Source organism: Anomalospiza imberbis, chromosome 1 (genome assembly GCF_031753505.1).
Source record: "Anomalospiza imberbis isolate Cuckoo-Finch-1a 21T00152 chromosome 1, ASM3175350v1, whole genome shotgun sequence".
Classification (NCBI taxonomy): Eukaryota; Metazoa; Chordata; class Aves; order Passeriformes; family Viduidae; genus Anomalospiza; species Anomalospiza imberbis.
In genome coordinates, this window is record NC_089681.1 from 61,022,828 (window position 1) to 61,037,879 (window position 15,052).

The following is a 15,052-nucleotide window of genomic DNA, read 5'->3' on the forward strand; positions in this document are numbered from 1 at the left end:
CTTTCACCATTCCAACCACTATATGGTTTAAGATACAGATCACTGCACTTTGCATTTTGCTTACTGCCACTGTAGGGGACATTTTTATGTCCTATCATCACCCATAGAGTAAATCTTGTGGATCACTACCATTAAAGGTCTCTGTGTATGCATGTGAAGGAGCTTCCAGGTTTTGGTTTACTCACTTTCTTCACTTAGAAGAAGCTCCAAGTCACAGGTGTTTATTTGAAAGACACAGTACTGTAACTTTGCACATGTTTTAATGGCATGAATGGCTCTTAGCTATAAAGGGTGTATTATCAGGGTAGTCAGTTTCTCAGTAGTAGCATATATAAAAATAAGAAAATTACAGAATTCTTTTCCAATACGCCTTGTTGCTTTTTTGTAAGGTGTTTTTACCAAAGCATGAGTAAATGTGGAAACAGTGCTACAGCTGGTTTGGAAAAACACAGCATCCTCAACCAGCAGTGAAAAAACCATTCAGAGGTAATGTTATAGTATAGCAATAACTTTACAGAATAACTCTCAACAAAGTAAAAAGAAATACCTAAGAGACAGTGAATTTGAAAATAAAATTAAAGCTATTCAAACTTCTAAAATCTTATCTATGAACTTTTTTTTAATTAGACTATATGAGCACTTGACATTACTAACAGTTTTGGAAAAGAAAATTGCACGTGTTTCTTCCGATGGTTAGGATGCTCCTGATGAAGACATGTCAGGGAGAAAAGAAGGGCAAAGGCAGAACTCTCAAAAGGAAATTTGATTTCACTTCTTTTTTTAATTCTCTGTAACACACCTCTCCTCCTCTACTTCTCCAGGAGCTTTCTCCAGTTTGGAGTTTTGGAAGAATATTCCTTAGGCTCTGATCTCTATACTCGGTATTGTTTCTGCTTACATCCCCAAATGTTCCTGCGTTTCCTCCTCTAGATCACCAGAGAACTCACTCTCAAATGGGATGGGGGGAATAATGAACGAGTTAATGCTAATGCATCCAAACCCACTTAAATCATTATTAAAGCACTTGTTTCTGAATTATCTCTAGACTCTCCTGAAGAGGTTTTGAAGAAGGTCTGGTATAAAATTTACAGCATATTTGTACACTTGCCTTATGCATGAGACAATTCCCTCCCCTTAAGCAAATGAAGTATCTGGAAGCTATACAAGTGAGGCTTACACAAGAGTCTGCAAGGTGAAAAATTGGTTCTCCTGGACAGCAGCATATAATCCTGAAGTCTTTCAAATGAAATAGGTTTGATTAAAACATATAGAAGGTGGTAACTCTGCTTTCTTGAGAAAGCAATATAAGGGCCAATCTCTTGCTAAAAACCAAAGCAGATTATGGAGGTGAACAGTTAGGATATCAAAAGAAAACGCAAGGAGTGTCACAGCGACTAGGAACAGAATCTGAGATCTTAGTGTCAATAACTCATTTATACATTTTCCAGCATTGTTCAAGTCTTCTGTTCCAAGAAACGGTTCAGTTTCTTCTCTCTTCCCTCCTGAGCACTCCAAACAGGAAACTTGCCTGGCATAGCATGAAGAATACAAGATGTCTTCACAGGAATTCAAGACTCCTCTGCTTCCCTTCTCCAAAGGGGAATGCTCCTCACTTGCCTGCTATTTCATTCAGAAATAATGACAGATGACGGACAACTCAGAAGTCCTGTGCTACTCTTGAAGGGAACTCATTTCATTGTATAAGGCTCAGTGGTCTAAATTTTGCCTGTAATTACAATTTCTGACTCATGCTCGTATTGAGAATATAGTATTTTGAACAGCAGTCTCAATTACAAAATTAGTTTTCTAATACAAATGCAGAGAGAGGCAAATGCACAGATATATGCTCTAGACATAAAATTTACAGAGTTCAACTTCTCCTTGGGCAACTTACTACATGTTTAACACTAAGTTAAAAAATAATTTTATTTCATTTTGCTTTCATTATTTGGGTACTTGGTGTCATATTATCAAGATATGAAAGGCAGTGGCAGTAAAACAAGAAACAAAAATATTACCCTACAGTATTTTTTCCAGTTAGGAACTTCCCTCTTCATTTCCCTCACTATCCGTTGGTGGTTTCCTCCAGTCACAGCTTTTGCTCAGGGGAATGTGCGTGAGCCTCCCAGGGAAGCACTGAGCAATACAAGTGCCTCTCAAACACATGCAGAAGAAGCATGTGCAATAGTGTCTTGTTCTAGAATTTTCTTTAAAGGCAAAGCATATCCAACTGCGATACAGGCAAACATACAGAATGACTGGATGGAGCAAAGCCAAAGAGCCACACCTTGCCTTAGGGGAGAATGTGATGAGCCACTCTCCCATCAGCATTTATTCCTCTGTCTTGGATTCATCTTAAAGATCTGTCCTGCCCAGTATTAAGCAACATACCAACAAGGCAGAAACATCTCACTCTCCAAGGGCCCCCATGACATTACTATGCATGTCTTGTTCCGGTCTTGCAAACAGCTGTACAAGTCCCTCTGCAGTCTGTGCTGTGCACTGCTCACCTCTCCACTCAGCTCTTGAGGCAGAGGTCGTCTGACCTCCTCTGTCCTCTCTCCAGTTTCCTTTCAACTCCCAGCAGCCCATTACAATGCTGAAAAGCTGGAAGGGCAAAGAGTTGTGCTGGGACTGCAGGTATCCCTTTGCAATGCAATCTCCCTCATGTCAACCCAAACTTCAGTGACACCAGGGAAGAAGAATACTAGCATGAGACACAAAGCCCTCTACAACTGCAGTGATCTCCTACTGTCAAACTTTAGACAAGAGAATTCCTTTTGATTTGACATTGTATATTTTCTTCTTTTTGCAGCATATTAAATTCCCATCTGGAAAAGAAATATGCTTATCCAAAAGTCCAGAAAAGAATTCCTGATAACTGCATTGCTACTACTAAACAAGACCAGCTTAGTAAGCTGGTTTTGCAGCTACATATCACTGTATGTGCCGTCTTATGAACCACTGATGTAGCACTAACAAATTCACTTATCCACAAAATACGCCATTCCCCAAGAGCCTCTGTTAGGTGCACATGCTTTAGATCTGGAGCAGAAGGCCAAGTTGCACCGCTGGTCTCAAGTATTCATGGCAGTTGGTAACAAGAAAAACAAAGTTACCAGAACTTTAAAGCTAATCTGATACATCTTATCAGGACATTGAAAATCACAAGAAAACAAACAACACACTTCTACAACGTTTTTTCAGCCCTTCTAAAGAAAGAGGATCCCCTCTCACTCCCATTGGTTTGATTCATGTAGCTAGGCATCTTACAACACAGAGCCATAGCTGATATGATGACACTGAATAATTACACAGATAACAATACACTTAATTGTATTTAAAAAAAAAAACTATTCTGAACTGTTTTCTTCTTAAAGTTTTATGCATAGAGTTCTTTTAAACCACATTAGAAATGGGTTTAAATGACCCATACACAAAGAAATAGCACACAAAATACAGACAAGTTGCAGATCATAGCTATATCCTGCTAGTTTTCTTTTTTGTTGGCAAACATAATTCTTATTAATGTATATTTAACTTGCATTGATCAACTGTGCCACGAAGAAAGAAAAATTCACTAACTTGCTCCCACTTTTTCAAATCTGTAGCTGTCTATTTAATGGACACATTCCATGGTGTCTTTAAACAGTACATGCTTCTTGGTTTTCCTCATTAGTCTGTGTTTAAAATAATAGTGAAAGCCACATAAGCAATACTGTTTTAATACACAGATGACTGAAAAGTATGAGGTTCCTAACTTCAGTCTCTCATATAGTGTTTTAGCATGCTATTGCCGTCTATATATATATATATATATATATATATATATAAACATTTCAAATGTGTTTTTTCAAACCCTACCAATCACATGTTTTCTAACCCTGAAATGACAGCAAGTTTGCAATACTTTACCAAGAGCTTACCCAGGTAGAAGTGCACATTTCAAAGGGATAATGAATACTTCTACTGTTCATTACGGAAGTGTCCTCACATTACTACTAGTTCATCCATTCATTAGCGGCTATATTACTCTGTACTCCTCCTTGGACTTCTAGAGTTCTAGCTACCATTATCTCCAATTCTTTAATTTTCTGGCCCATTTTATTCTCCCAAATGTTTAAAATAGATTGACTAAAATCCTTAGTATCTTAAGTGAAAAATCCTACTAAAATTTATTCACATAAGTCCCCCTTACTTCTGCAAGTCACTTATGTTACGAAAGGTCCAAAATCTGGCCCAATACATGTCTGGAAAAGTAAGAGTCACCACACCAGCCTGGTTAAAAAGAAAAAAAAGAAAAAAGAAAAAAAGAACTATAGTGCAGGCAAGTTATCTCCACAAAACACACACATCAGTGATTGCATTTGTGTACTGGCAAAGCCGGAAGGTGGCTTAGGCCATGCGTGTAATGCCAGCCTTAAAAAAAACTAAAAAAAAAAAAAACCCAAAAAACAAAACAAAACAAAAAAAAAAAACCCAAACAAACCAAAACCTGTAGTCTGTCAACTAAAGATCACAGAATCAATGAGGCAGGAAAGGGCCTCTGAGATAATCGAGTTCAACCTATGACCCAACACCACCGTGTCAACTAGACCACGGCACTAAGTGCCACATCCAGTCTTTTCCTGAACATCTCCAGGGACAGTGACTCCACCAGCTCCGCGGGCAGCCTGTTCCAGTGTCTAATCACCCTTGCTGTGGAGAGATTCCTCCTCGTGTCCCACCTACACCTCCCCCGGCGCAGCTTAGGACCATGCTCTCTCGCCCTGGCAGAAGAGGTCGCCCCCCACCTGGCCACAGCCTCCTTTCAGGGGGCTGCAGAGTCCCCCCGTTACGGCCGTTCCCGCCGGCTCCGGCACCCGAGGAGCCGGGGCGAGGCCGCACCGCCCGCCCGGCCACTGCCCCGGGCCCGGGCCCGGGCGCGGCCCCACCCCGTGCGCGCAGCCTATCGGCCTCGGCCACACCGTCGGGCCCCGCCGCCGGGGCCGCTCCCTCCCTGCCGGCCTCCTTCCTTCCCGGCCGCCGGCACCTGCTGGGCGGGGGAGGGGAGCGAGAGAGGAACCCCGAGCGGGGCCCGCCGGCCACCCCAGCGTCGCCCTGCCCGAGCCGGCGCGGGGAAGGGAAGGGCAGCGGGGAGCCCGCGGCTTTTACCAGGAGGAGCAGGAGGCAGCCAGGGTCAGGCTGGAGCGGGAAGATGGCGGGTCTCATGGTAGATCGGGCGCCCGGGAGCGGGGAGGGGAGAAGCGCGGCTCCCACTCTCCGCGGCGGCGGCGGCGGCTCCTCCACTTCCCCCCGTCGCCAGGAAACACCCGGGCAAGTTCCACCGCGGGGCCCGCGCTCCGCCGCGCGCTCCCGGGGCACGCCGGGAAGCGTAGTTCCGGGAAGGGGAGGGCAAGGAGGAGGAGGAAGGGAAGGAGAGAGGAGGCGCGGAACCCAGAGCGCACCGGGGCTGCCCGCGGGGCGGCGCCTGGAGGCGGCGGCGGCGGCGCGATGAGGAGAAGGGCGGGGTGGAGGTGAGTTACGGGGCGCAGCTGCAGCGCCGGGCAGGGGAGAAGGGAGGGAGGGAAGGAAGGAGAGAGGGAGGCAGCTCCCGTGGTCTGGGCGAGGCAGGGTTAACCCTTCCCGCCTTGGTGGCGCGGGTGTCCCGTGGCACCGCACCCTCTTTCGCTGTGGGTCGCTCCCTGCCGGTCCCCAGCGGCTGTCCGCGTTTCCTTTGGATCCCGCCTTGTACTTTCAGCCGGGACTGGACAGGCGGGTTTGGCGTAGGGAACAGGAGAAGCGGTGTTTAGGCACCGTGCGCCTTGTGGTCTTCGTGTCCTCGGAGTTTGGGAGGAAACTTTCTGCTTGGAAGCCTGTGTGTGACGGGGCAGAGCGGCTGCTGGGAGGGTTGGGAAACTTCAGCTCGGGCGGAACGTCATCGTTGATGTTTATCCCTTGGCGCTTCAAGAGATTTGTGCTTTCTGTCCCTTCCTCAGTTATAAATGCTGAAAATGAAGAACATCTAAAATTCAGGGCTTCGCCCTCTTCTAGTAAAACTTTGGACCTTGCAGAGTACGTACCTTGCAGAGCTGTCTCAAAAGGATCACAGAAGGCTGCTCTTTGCGTTTGTCACGTTTCCAGTATGCACACGAGTGTAAGGAGAGAGACGGGGTGTAACACCATTTAGAGGAAAATCCTTTACATCAGCCTTTTTCAAGTTAGGATTCACTTGGTTTCAAAGAAAGCCTGACAATCTCAGACTTTGTGTGGCCCTGCAAAGATCTTGTGGCCTGTCAGTTTCATGAGCTGCAAACACTCTCACACACATAGATATCCATAGAAGTCATGTATTTTTTATAGTCTGAAATTGAAACTTGGCTTTTATCAGTTCTGCTATGACTCCAGAACTTGTGCTCTTTGATCTGTAGAATGAACATCTTGTGCACTAACTCACATTTGAAAAATCTTTGATATTTTTTCAAAGCTCAGTCTTCACTTGGAAACTATCAATAAAATTTCATAGCATGATTGTGCTATCGTGTTTAAATTTTAACAACCGCATGTTTTGCTGAACAGAACAATGATGTGATTCTTGCTATCTGCATAACGCAAAGTAGATGTATTGTAGTTCGGTATGAAATTTCACACACCTTGAAGAGGCCTTGGTGTCCATGTGAGAGTCCCTTCATTTTAAGTGACTTGAGAAGGCTAATATTTTTCTACATGTTAGCTTAAAGAAGAAAAGTGAATTATTTATTTGATTCCAGTAATACGAATTGGGCGTGTTCAGATATCGCATATTACAGATATTGCCAATTATGTAGCATTTTATAAGCAGATCTTTTACTTGTTTCTTGATTTTTATTGACTAAATGTTTCATTTTTTTTGGTAATGGGGATCTTTATCCAGCAAATCTTCCAGACAGCAGTTCATCTGGTTTTACATAAATGAGAAAAATACCTGAAGAATGTTACAAATTTTCCTTTTCTAGTCCCTCTTAATATATCAGAACTTCTCTGATGCAGAATTAACTCTTTCAATGGAATCATAACACTTTTCTAAGGATTGCTGTAGAGGTAATGGATTGCTTCTCTCAACTGTATCATTACTAACACTTTATGCAGAAGTAACTGTTGCTTTCATCTGGAAACTATTAACATCTTTCATTATTAATTCTCTTCTGCATGCAGTCAGTTTTAGGGAAAAATTATTGTTGGTGTTATTGGGATGTTTCTGGTACTTCAGTGAGTTCTTTGCTATTTGCTGAATTTTGTGCTGCTGCCCCTAGATTTCTTATGTTTTAGTTTATTTGTTGAGAGGTAAAATGTGAAGAAAGTGGAGGAACTAGATAGTAAGATGCCCTGAGAAAATGCTTTTGAAGGTGCTGGGGTCGATCAGTACTGATCAAGCACCACCTTCTAAGGGCACAGGATCTGGCAATTCCATAATGTCATAAGTCGAGCACACAAACTAGAAGGCTGGCATGGCTGATCAGGGATCTTCTTTTGGAGCTAATGGAAAAAAAGGTGTATGCCCAATGGAAGTAAGGTCAGGTGACTCATCAGTTGATGGAATGCTTTTGGATTTCATTAAAGCTTGCAATACTGTCTCTCAGAGTATCCTCCTGGACAAAATGTCCAATATACAACTGGATAAACACATCACGTGTTGGGTGAGAAACTGGCTCCCAGGTTGGGCACGAAGGGTTACAGTGAATGGGGTGACATCAGACTGGGGACCTGTCACTAGTGGGGGCTCTGCAGAGCTCCATCCTTGGCCCTGTGCTTTTCAATATCTTCATTATTGACGTGGATGTGCAGCTGGAAGGATGCTAAACAAGTTTGCAAATGATGCAAGATTGGGAGGAGCTGATATCTCCATCAAGGGTAAAGAGGCCCTGTAGAGAGAGTTCAGCGAGTCAGGGGACTGGGCAATCACCAACCGGGTGAAGTTTAACAAGGCACAATGCTGGATTCTGAGGAGACTGAAGGGAGACCTGATTGCTGTTAAGACCTCCTTGTGAGGGGAAGAGGAGGGCACTGATCTCTTCTCTGTGGTGACCAGTGACGGAACCTGAGGGAATGGCCTGAAGTTGTGTCAGGGGAGGTTTACGTTGCATTATCAGGAAAAGGTTCCTCACCCAGAGGGTGGCTGGGCACTGGAACAGGCTCTCCAGGGAATGGTCACAGCACCAGCCTGACAGAGTTCAAGAAGTGTTTGGACATTGCTCTTGGGCACATGGGGTGACTCTTGGGCATGTTCAGTGCAGGGCCAGAAGCTGGACTTCAGTGGTCCCAGTGTGTCCATTCCAGTTCAGGATTCTGTGATTCTATATGCAGGACTATAATAAGTTGATACTTGATAACTAACTTTATTGGTTACCAAATTAAAGCGTGCATGGCAGCACTCTGAAGAACAGTCTGTTTGATTTGCACAGAAACACTCTACAGACTTTTGCAAAGCTTATGGACTAAAATTTGTGTTTAAGGCAATGAAACTACAACATATAGGTGTATAATTCTTAATGCAGGCTTTTTTTTCTGGTGAATTTTGGCTAGAGATAGATTTAATTCACAGATAAAACCCATGTTTATTCTTTTCTGTTTTTAACAGAAGTTTGTTCTCTTTAGCATTGTTTGAATAATGTTAATGACTCATTGTGAAAATAATTCTGTGTTATTAATGTGATTTTGGGTTTTTTTCTAGAACTGAATTTCTACAAAAAATGTTGGTGGCACAGATCTGACCTACAGTAATACCTTGAAAGAGTATGAATATTTCAGCAAACTGCCTCTTCAGTGGTTCCTCGTTAGCGTCTGAAGTGCATGCTGCTGCTGTTAATGGAGATAAGAGTACCCTCCAAAAGCTAATAGCAGGTAAATGTTTGCATTGTAGATGCATTTGGATTACTTCAGAACTGAAGCTTTTTGGTTTTGACTTACAGCTCTGATCTTTAAGAAACTTTTGATGTCTTGATTATATGTGCTTCTAGAATAAATGTTGCCCTGAAAATACGACTGATTTTTCTTTTTATTACCTGTTGCCTTTGATTGGTACTTCTTTGTAAAGTAAAATAGAAAATTGCTAAGTGATAGATCTCCTTTCAGGGAATCTGAAGTTCTGGAGAAGCGCTTCGTGCCGAAATACTTTAGCTGCAAATGCTTAATTTTTTTAATTGCTTTTTGGGAAATTTGATAAATGTGTTTTTAGAGATAATTTATTATTGTTTCTGAAGTCTTGTCACTGTATAGTATGTGTGAACAAAATGAGCCAGCCTTATTTATTCCTTTGATTCTGATAGATTGGCAATGTTTCTCAAGAGAAATTAAAGGTAATGAGATAGTCTAGTCCTATTGAATCTGAAGTAAAAAAAAAATAAAAATCCCATGCATTAAAAAGCTCAGGACTTTGCCTTCCCTTGTTCTCCAGGAATGGTATGGCATTAGGTTAACAGTTTTTAAAAGCAGTATATATTCTGTGCTCCAAAAACAGGCTTGCATATATTTGGAAGGCTGTCATATGGTAGGTGAAGACCTGGATTTTTCAGAGCTTCTGATTAAATGCAATTCCAGGTGATACTGAAGAAGCTCTATTTGCTCAGTGTTTTTTGGAAAATCATATTCCCGGAGCTTAGCAAGGGTTGAAGGACTGTGAAATAGTAAGAAGCACAGTCTGTATTTATGCCACTTACTGTCAGTTTTAATGTGTGTGAAGGATTTAATGTTAATAGCATGAAACCATCAGTCAGGTTTCTTTATGTATCTTCTACTGACCTGTGTTGAAGGCAAGGTGAAGACCTGTGTGGATGTGTTGTCCAAGCTGTACAGAAAGCATTAAGGGGCTCTTCTTTACAAGGTGTATCTAATTTTCTCAAAACGTAGCTAGAACTGAGCTGACTCCCACAGGAACACATTTGAGGGAACTGACTTTATAGAAGCTTGTTGAACACAAGCTTGTTGAAGCTTGTTGCACTTGTTGAAACAGTTATTTTTTGTTGGGCCTTCAACTTCATTTTGTCATATGATGATTCAAACTTATACTGCTTGCATTTAATGCTATCTGTTTGCTCTTTTTAAAAACATTTTATAAACAGCAGATGATATGGAGATACCATTCTAGAAATCTGTGAGGTTCGGCTACAGTCTAGCTTTAAATACCTGAGTTTCTAAAAAACCCTTCTGCCTGCATGTAGAGGTGAAAAAAGTGTGGGCTTTCAAATTATGAAGAAGCAAAAAAGAGTTTTTGCTAACTTCGGTGTGTTTTTGTTAATCTCATAGCCAAAAAGCATATTTTTGGAAACATGAAGAAAATATTATTTCTTGTTGCTGGTACATCTTGTCAAATATACCAAAAAACAGCCATTAGAACCAGATAAGAAAATTGCTCTTCTTTTAACGATGATCATGCGGCAGCAAGATAAAAATGCTGTTTAACTTTTGCATGGGAGAGAAAACTGCACAATGCTTGTAGCATTTACTGTACTAGCAAAATTTGGCTTTTCTGCTTTGCCGTGTTTTGACAGGATATGACACAGACCTTACTTTTTCCAGAATTGGACCAAAAAGAAAAAAAAAAAACCCAACCCAAAACTTCATGTATTGCCTAGCAGAAGAAGAATGCATTAGAGTAATATTTTTAGCTGTTTACCAGTCACCGTTGAAACTATGACTTGATGCCAGAAGCAAATTGAGCAATTGGTGCTTTTCACTGAATTTCATGACTGCACGCAGCAGCTAATTCAGGACAGTACTCCAGCGTTATGTGTGCTGGATTGCTTAACAACACTTTTCTAATACAGCCAAGCTCTGCATCTTGGATACGTAGCTAGCAGTGGGTGCAGCGATGGAAAGTCCTGACTTTCTCCTCCTTCCAGGGAGGACCTTTTAGCCCTGAAGTTCATTATTACTTTCCTCTTCATGCTTTCCCTGTTCAGTTATTAACATAGGAGGGGCATAGTGGCTAGCCAAACGGTCACTTGAAGCAGCCCCTCAAACCTCTTGGGTGATTTTTTTCCTTCTGCCATCTGTAGCTTGGTGGGATTCTACGTGGCTGTGTACAAACATAGATGCTTTATTTGCATGTAATTAGAGTATGGATGAATTTTAAAGGAAAGGTATTTGAAATAATACAGCGTATTCTGGATAATGTGTTCCTTTTGACACCCTGTGCCAGAAAGAAGCACAGACAGAATCAAAGGTAAGTAGAAAATTTATTTAGAGAAAGGGGGCTTTGGAACAAAGTATCTCTATATGTTAACCGCTGCTAATGCTTAATCACAGGACTTTGTAAAAAGCCTGTGTGTTAAATACCATAAAGTACATGCCAAGTGTTAATTGTATAACCAGTGTTCTAACAGGAATGTGCTAATTGTTTGCATTGCATGAGTTGTCCTCTACTGTATTATGTTGTTTTAGAATTGTATATTCTTGGGCTTTGGGGAATGCTCACAGTATTTTCTTTCCTGTGTTTTACACAACACTGAACATGTCTTTAATTAACAGTTCTACAGTGTTAAAATCCATCTGTAAGATTTTGATCCTAGGGAAAAAGCAAGCAAAAGTTAATTTTGTATTTGGAGGATGATTTTCCATTTTATGCTTTGAGAAGAGGCATCTAATTGTTTTAATTGTTTAAAAAAACATAATAATGATTACAATAGTCATTATACTGAAGTGTCTGTTCAGTCCAGCTCCTCATTCTAAAACCCTTATCAGGCATTGCTTGCATCCAAGTGCTTCTAAATCTCCGATGTGATATTTCATTGTAAATTTTAACTAAACTATGGGTTACAAATATGCGGTTGTGTGCTATTGTTTGATCCTCCTATCTACTTCTCTCTTGCCTGCTCTACATTGTGGGAAGTAGAATAAATCTCAGGTATTGCAGAAGGCAATATTCTTGGAAGGCAAGATTCTTGGAAGTGACAAGAAATGGTCTGTCTTTTAATAATTAGGGAGAATTCACATCCTCCTGCTGCCCTTTCTCCTTTTCTGATTTTAAAAATGCATAGCATTGTTAAGAGTCTGATATGACTGCTTGCATAGAGTGTGAGGAAATGATGAAGTACAGGTAAGGAAGTGATGAAGTACAGCTATGAGAGCTAAATTTTGGACTTGGGCCCTGGATTCTGTTGTGATCATGACCTCTATTGGCAATACACTTATGGAATGCATATTCTGGTATGACTTTTATTCTAAAAGGGAAGGGATCAAAAATTTTTCTTTATTAGGCAGGTATGTGAAGAGAATTTATTTTTGCCAAAGCACATTTTAGGTATGCTATGTACCTAAATGTGAATGTTTTGAAGGCTACCTGTCCTTTCTTGATTGCAGAAAGTGGTAATTTGCTGCAGTTGTGAGGTTCACAAGGCACTGTGGCTAGTGACTTTCATCAGCTTAATCTCTCCCTGGCACATGATGGTGATATAGTAGCTCCTAGCCCTTGTCCTGTCTCTTAGCCTGAGCACAAAGACACCCTTTTAGGGAAATTGCTCACAGAATTTTAACCATTCTAAGAGCCCTGGTAAACAACAGAAGATAGTTTCTTTACCTTCAAAAATAGTGCAGGAGCTTCAGGCAAATTACTGGCATCAAGTTTTGAAGCTCTTGCTCATTTTTCCCTCAGTCTGTATGCAGTCATGGAAACTCCTTGTCATCAGCTACATCACTTTTTGGGAACTGAAAATGAACATAGATATCTGTTGCTCTATTTAGTTATGTTGCACTTGAGCTGTAGGTTGCACTTTTGCTTGTTGTTAAGTCTCTAAATCTTTTTAATATATCGTCTAACATTCTGTAACAGAAGGGGAACTGGAATTTAAGAGAAAGGTGTTGGTTTTGGACACTGCTGATGTAAGAACCAATGTTATTGGACACTGCTGATGTAAGAGCCAATGTTATCTAAGCATAAGCCCATGCGCTTGTGTTATTGGGAGAAATTAATATTTATGTAATTCTCTTAATATATTTGTTCAAGTTCCATCAGCTTAGAGCAATTTAAGACACTGTTGAGGTTATGTTAAAACTTAACAGTCAAATGTGGTTTAGTGATGTCTAAGTGACCATGTTGAACTAATACTGGAAGAGCACCTGACTCTACATAGTTAATTAGAGACTCTGGCTTGTTGGTTGGGAACAGTGACATGTTAAATCATGCTTGGGACCACAGTGTATGCAGAGGAACAGGCTAAACAGCAGTGTGAAGGTGAGCATTATAATGCAAAAAGGTGTTCAGAGACCAGACTGTTCCTGAGAAAGCTAGATGTAAGCCTGTAAAAGACTTCTTGTAGGATTTTTTGGGGGTTGTTTGTTTGTTGTTTTGGTTTTTAGTAAACTGCTAGTGGCATCAGGGTTAGTTGTAAAACCAGTGGGTTGTCAAGGTGAAGTGGCAGTCAGAGAAGACAAGGCCGCAGGTGAAGAATAAAAAGAAATTTTCTATATCTGCATCACAGAGGAGTTTGGAAATGTTCTTAAACTTTTTTTTTGCAGAGCAAAAAGACTTTTCTCAATGCAAATCACACTTTCAAGGCAAAAAAAAGTGTTACAGAGTGAATCATGTGATTGACAGGGTATTCACTCTATAGTTTTAAAGGAACTAAAAAAATGTACTGAGTGAGTAAATGATTTCTCTAACTGGCAGTATCCTACTTGACAGTGTTTTTTGTAAGTGGCTTGATTGGTAGGGAATGAATTTTAATTCTTGATATTCCCCTTGATTCATATTTAATCTCCTTGATTCTTCTTCTGGGTGAATCAATAGAAATTATAATTAAGAATAAAATTACTGGATATGTAGATAAGTATAATATGCTGGGGGAGAGCAAAGACTGTGTAAAGAAGCAGCATGCCTCTGTTGGAGTGCTTTTGAAGCATCAACAGTCATGCAGACAAAGGAATAATTAAAAAGCAAAACTAATTCGCCTGTAAAATTCAATCTTCCTTGGGTAATTGTAGACAATGCTTCTCCACTGGAGATCTGGAGAATCTGAATGCGTGGGGCAGTTGATACCCATGAAGTTCAAGGTGCTTGCCTTTATATGGTGATATCATGGAAATATGAAACTTTATAGTGAAACTGCTTTGTTTGGAGGGTTTTTTGGACTCTGAATAAGAATAGTGTTTTAACTGTTTTTGGAGAGGATCTGAGATTACTGCCTTACTAACCTTATCAATTCAATAAAACTTGAGAAGTATTTTAGTAGTTTCCATATTGTAAGGCACACTGAAGTAAGTGATGGTATTGATGTAATACTGATGCTTTTAAAATAAAAATTGCTGTGAGTAGGCTCCAAAGTTTGTTTTAGTTACAGTGTTTACAAGTTTCACAAGGCCTATTTGGCTTCTGTGCTGTTGTTATTTTTTGAACTAAACTGTGCAGCTGAGATCCATGTAACTGTTTGAAAATTATTTATAGGTATGCCACTGCAGAATGTTACTGGTGGTAGGTGTATTCATGGAACTAATGTTTTCTGAATTTACTTTTTTTCTGCAAATATATTTGAAATATTCTGTAACTGTCAGTAAAAGCAGGACAAAATGTAATGACTTTGAGTTTATCACATACTCCATTTTTTGTTCAGCCCAGTCATATTACGATGAGATACATGCTGTGCCTATTATAATGACTTTTTAATAAAAAAACTACTGCTTTTAGCTAGATACTGATATACTTGGCTGGTTTAAGTTGGCCCTTTTTTTTTGGTTTTTTTTTTTTTTTCAGGAAACTCTGAGCTGAAGGATAAAGAGGACCAGTTTGGAAGAACTCCACTTATGTACTGTGTGCTGGCTGACAGGCTGGACTGTGCAGAGGCATTGCTGAAGGCTGGAGCTGATGTTAACAGAGCTGATCGCAGCCGAAGAACTGCCCTCCATCTTGCTGCACAGAAGGTAATTACTGTGTAAGTGCTTATAAAGTCAGGGCTTTCACCACAGCTGTGAGGTGGGCTGATCCTGGCTGGACACCAACGCTGCTCTGTCACTCCTCTCCTCAGCTTGACAGGGAAGAGAAAATATAACAAAAGGCTCATGGGCTGAGCTGAGGGCAGGGAGAGATCCCTCCACCAGCTTCTGT

The 15,052-nt window shown here is 41.0% G+C and overlaps 2 protein-coding genes across 6 annotated transcripts in view; one reads left to right on the plus strand and one right to left on the minus strand.

Annotated features, from left to right (window-relative positions):
* The window catches only part of ERP44 (endoplasmic reticulum protein 44), a 48,550-nt gene extending 43,257 nt beyond the window's left edge, over positions 1-5,293 (minus strand). The window contains exon 1 of the mRNA XM_068194422.1: positions 5,155-5,293. Within this exon, the coding sequence (XP_068050523.1) occupies positions 5,155-5,211 (57 nt within the window). The 5' untranslated portion in view covers positions 5,212-5,293. The remainder of the gene's footprint in view (positions 1-5,154) is intronic.
* A 90-nt stretch (positions 5,294-5,383) lies between these two features.
* INVS (inversin) overlaps positions 5,384-15,052 on the plus strand; it is an 80,413-nt gene continuing 70,744 nt past the window's right edge. For 3 of the 5 annotated variants that reach the window (XM_068194326.1, XM_068194343.1, XM_068194361.1), the window contains exons 1-3: positions 5,384-5,516; positions 8,690-8,859; positions 14,702-14,868. In XM_068194326.1, coding sequence (XP_068050427.1) covers positions 8,754-8,859; positions 14,702-14,868 — 273 coding nt within the window. In that variant the 5' untranslated portion in view covers positions 5,384-5,516; positions 8,690-8,753. Of the gene's footprint in view, positions 5,517-6,112; positions 6,137-8,689; positions 8,860-13,030; positions 13,187-14,701; positions 14,869-15,052 lie in introns of those variants that run through there. The other 2 variants (XM_068194334.1, XM_068194353.1) reach the window with 2 other exon arrangements.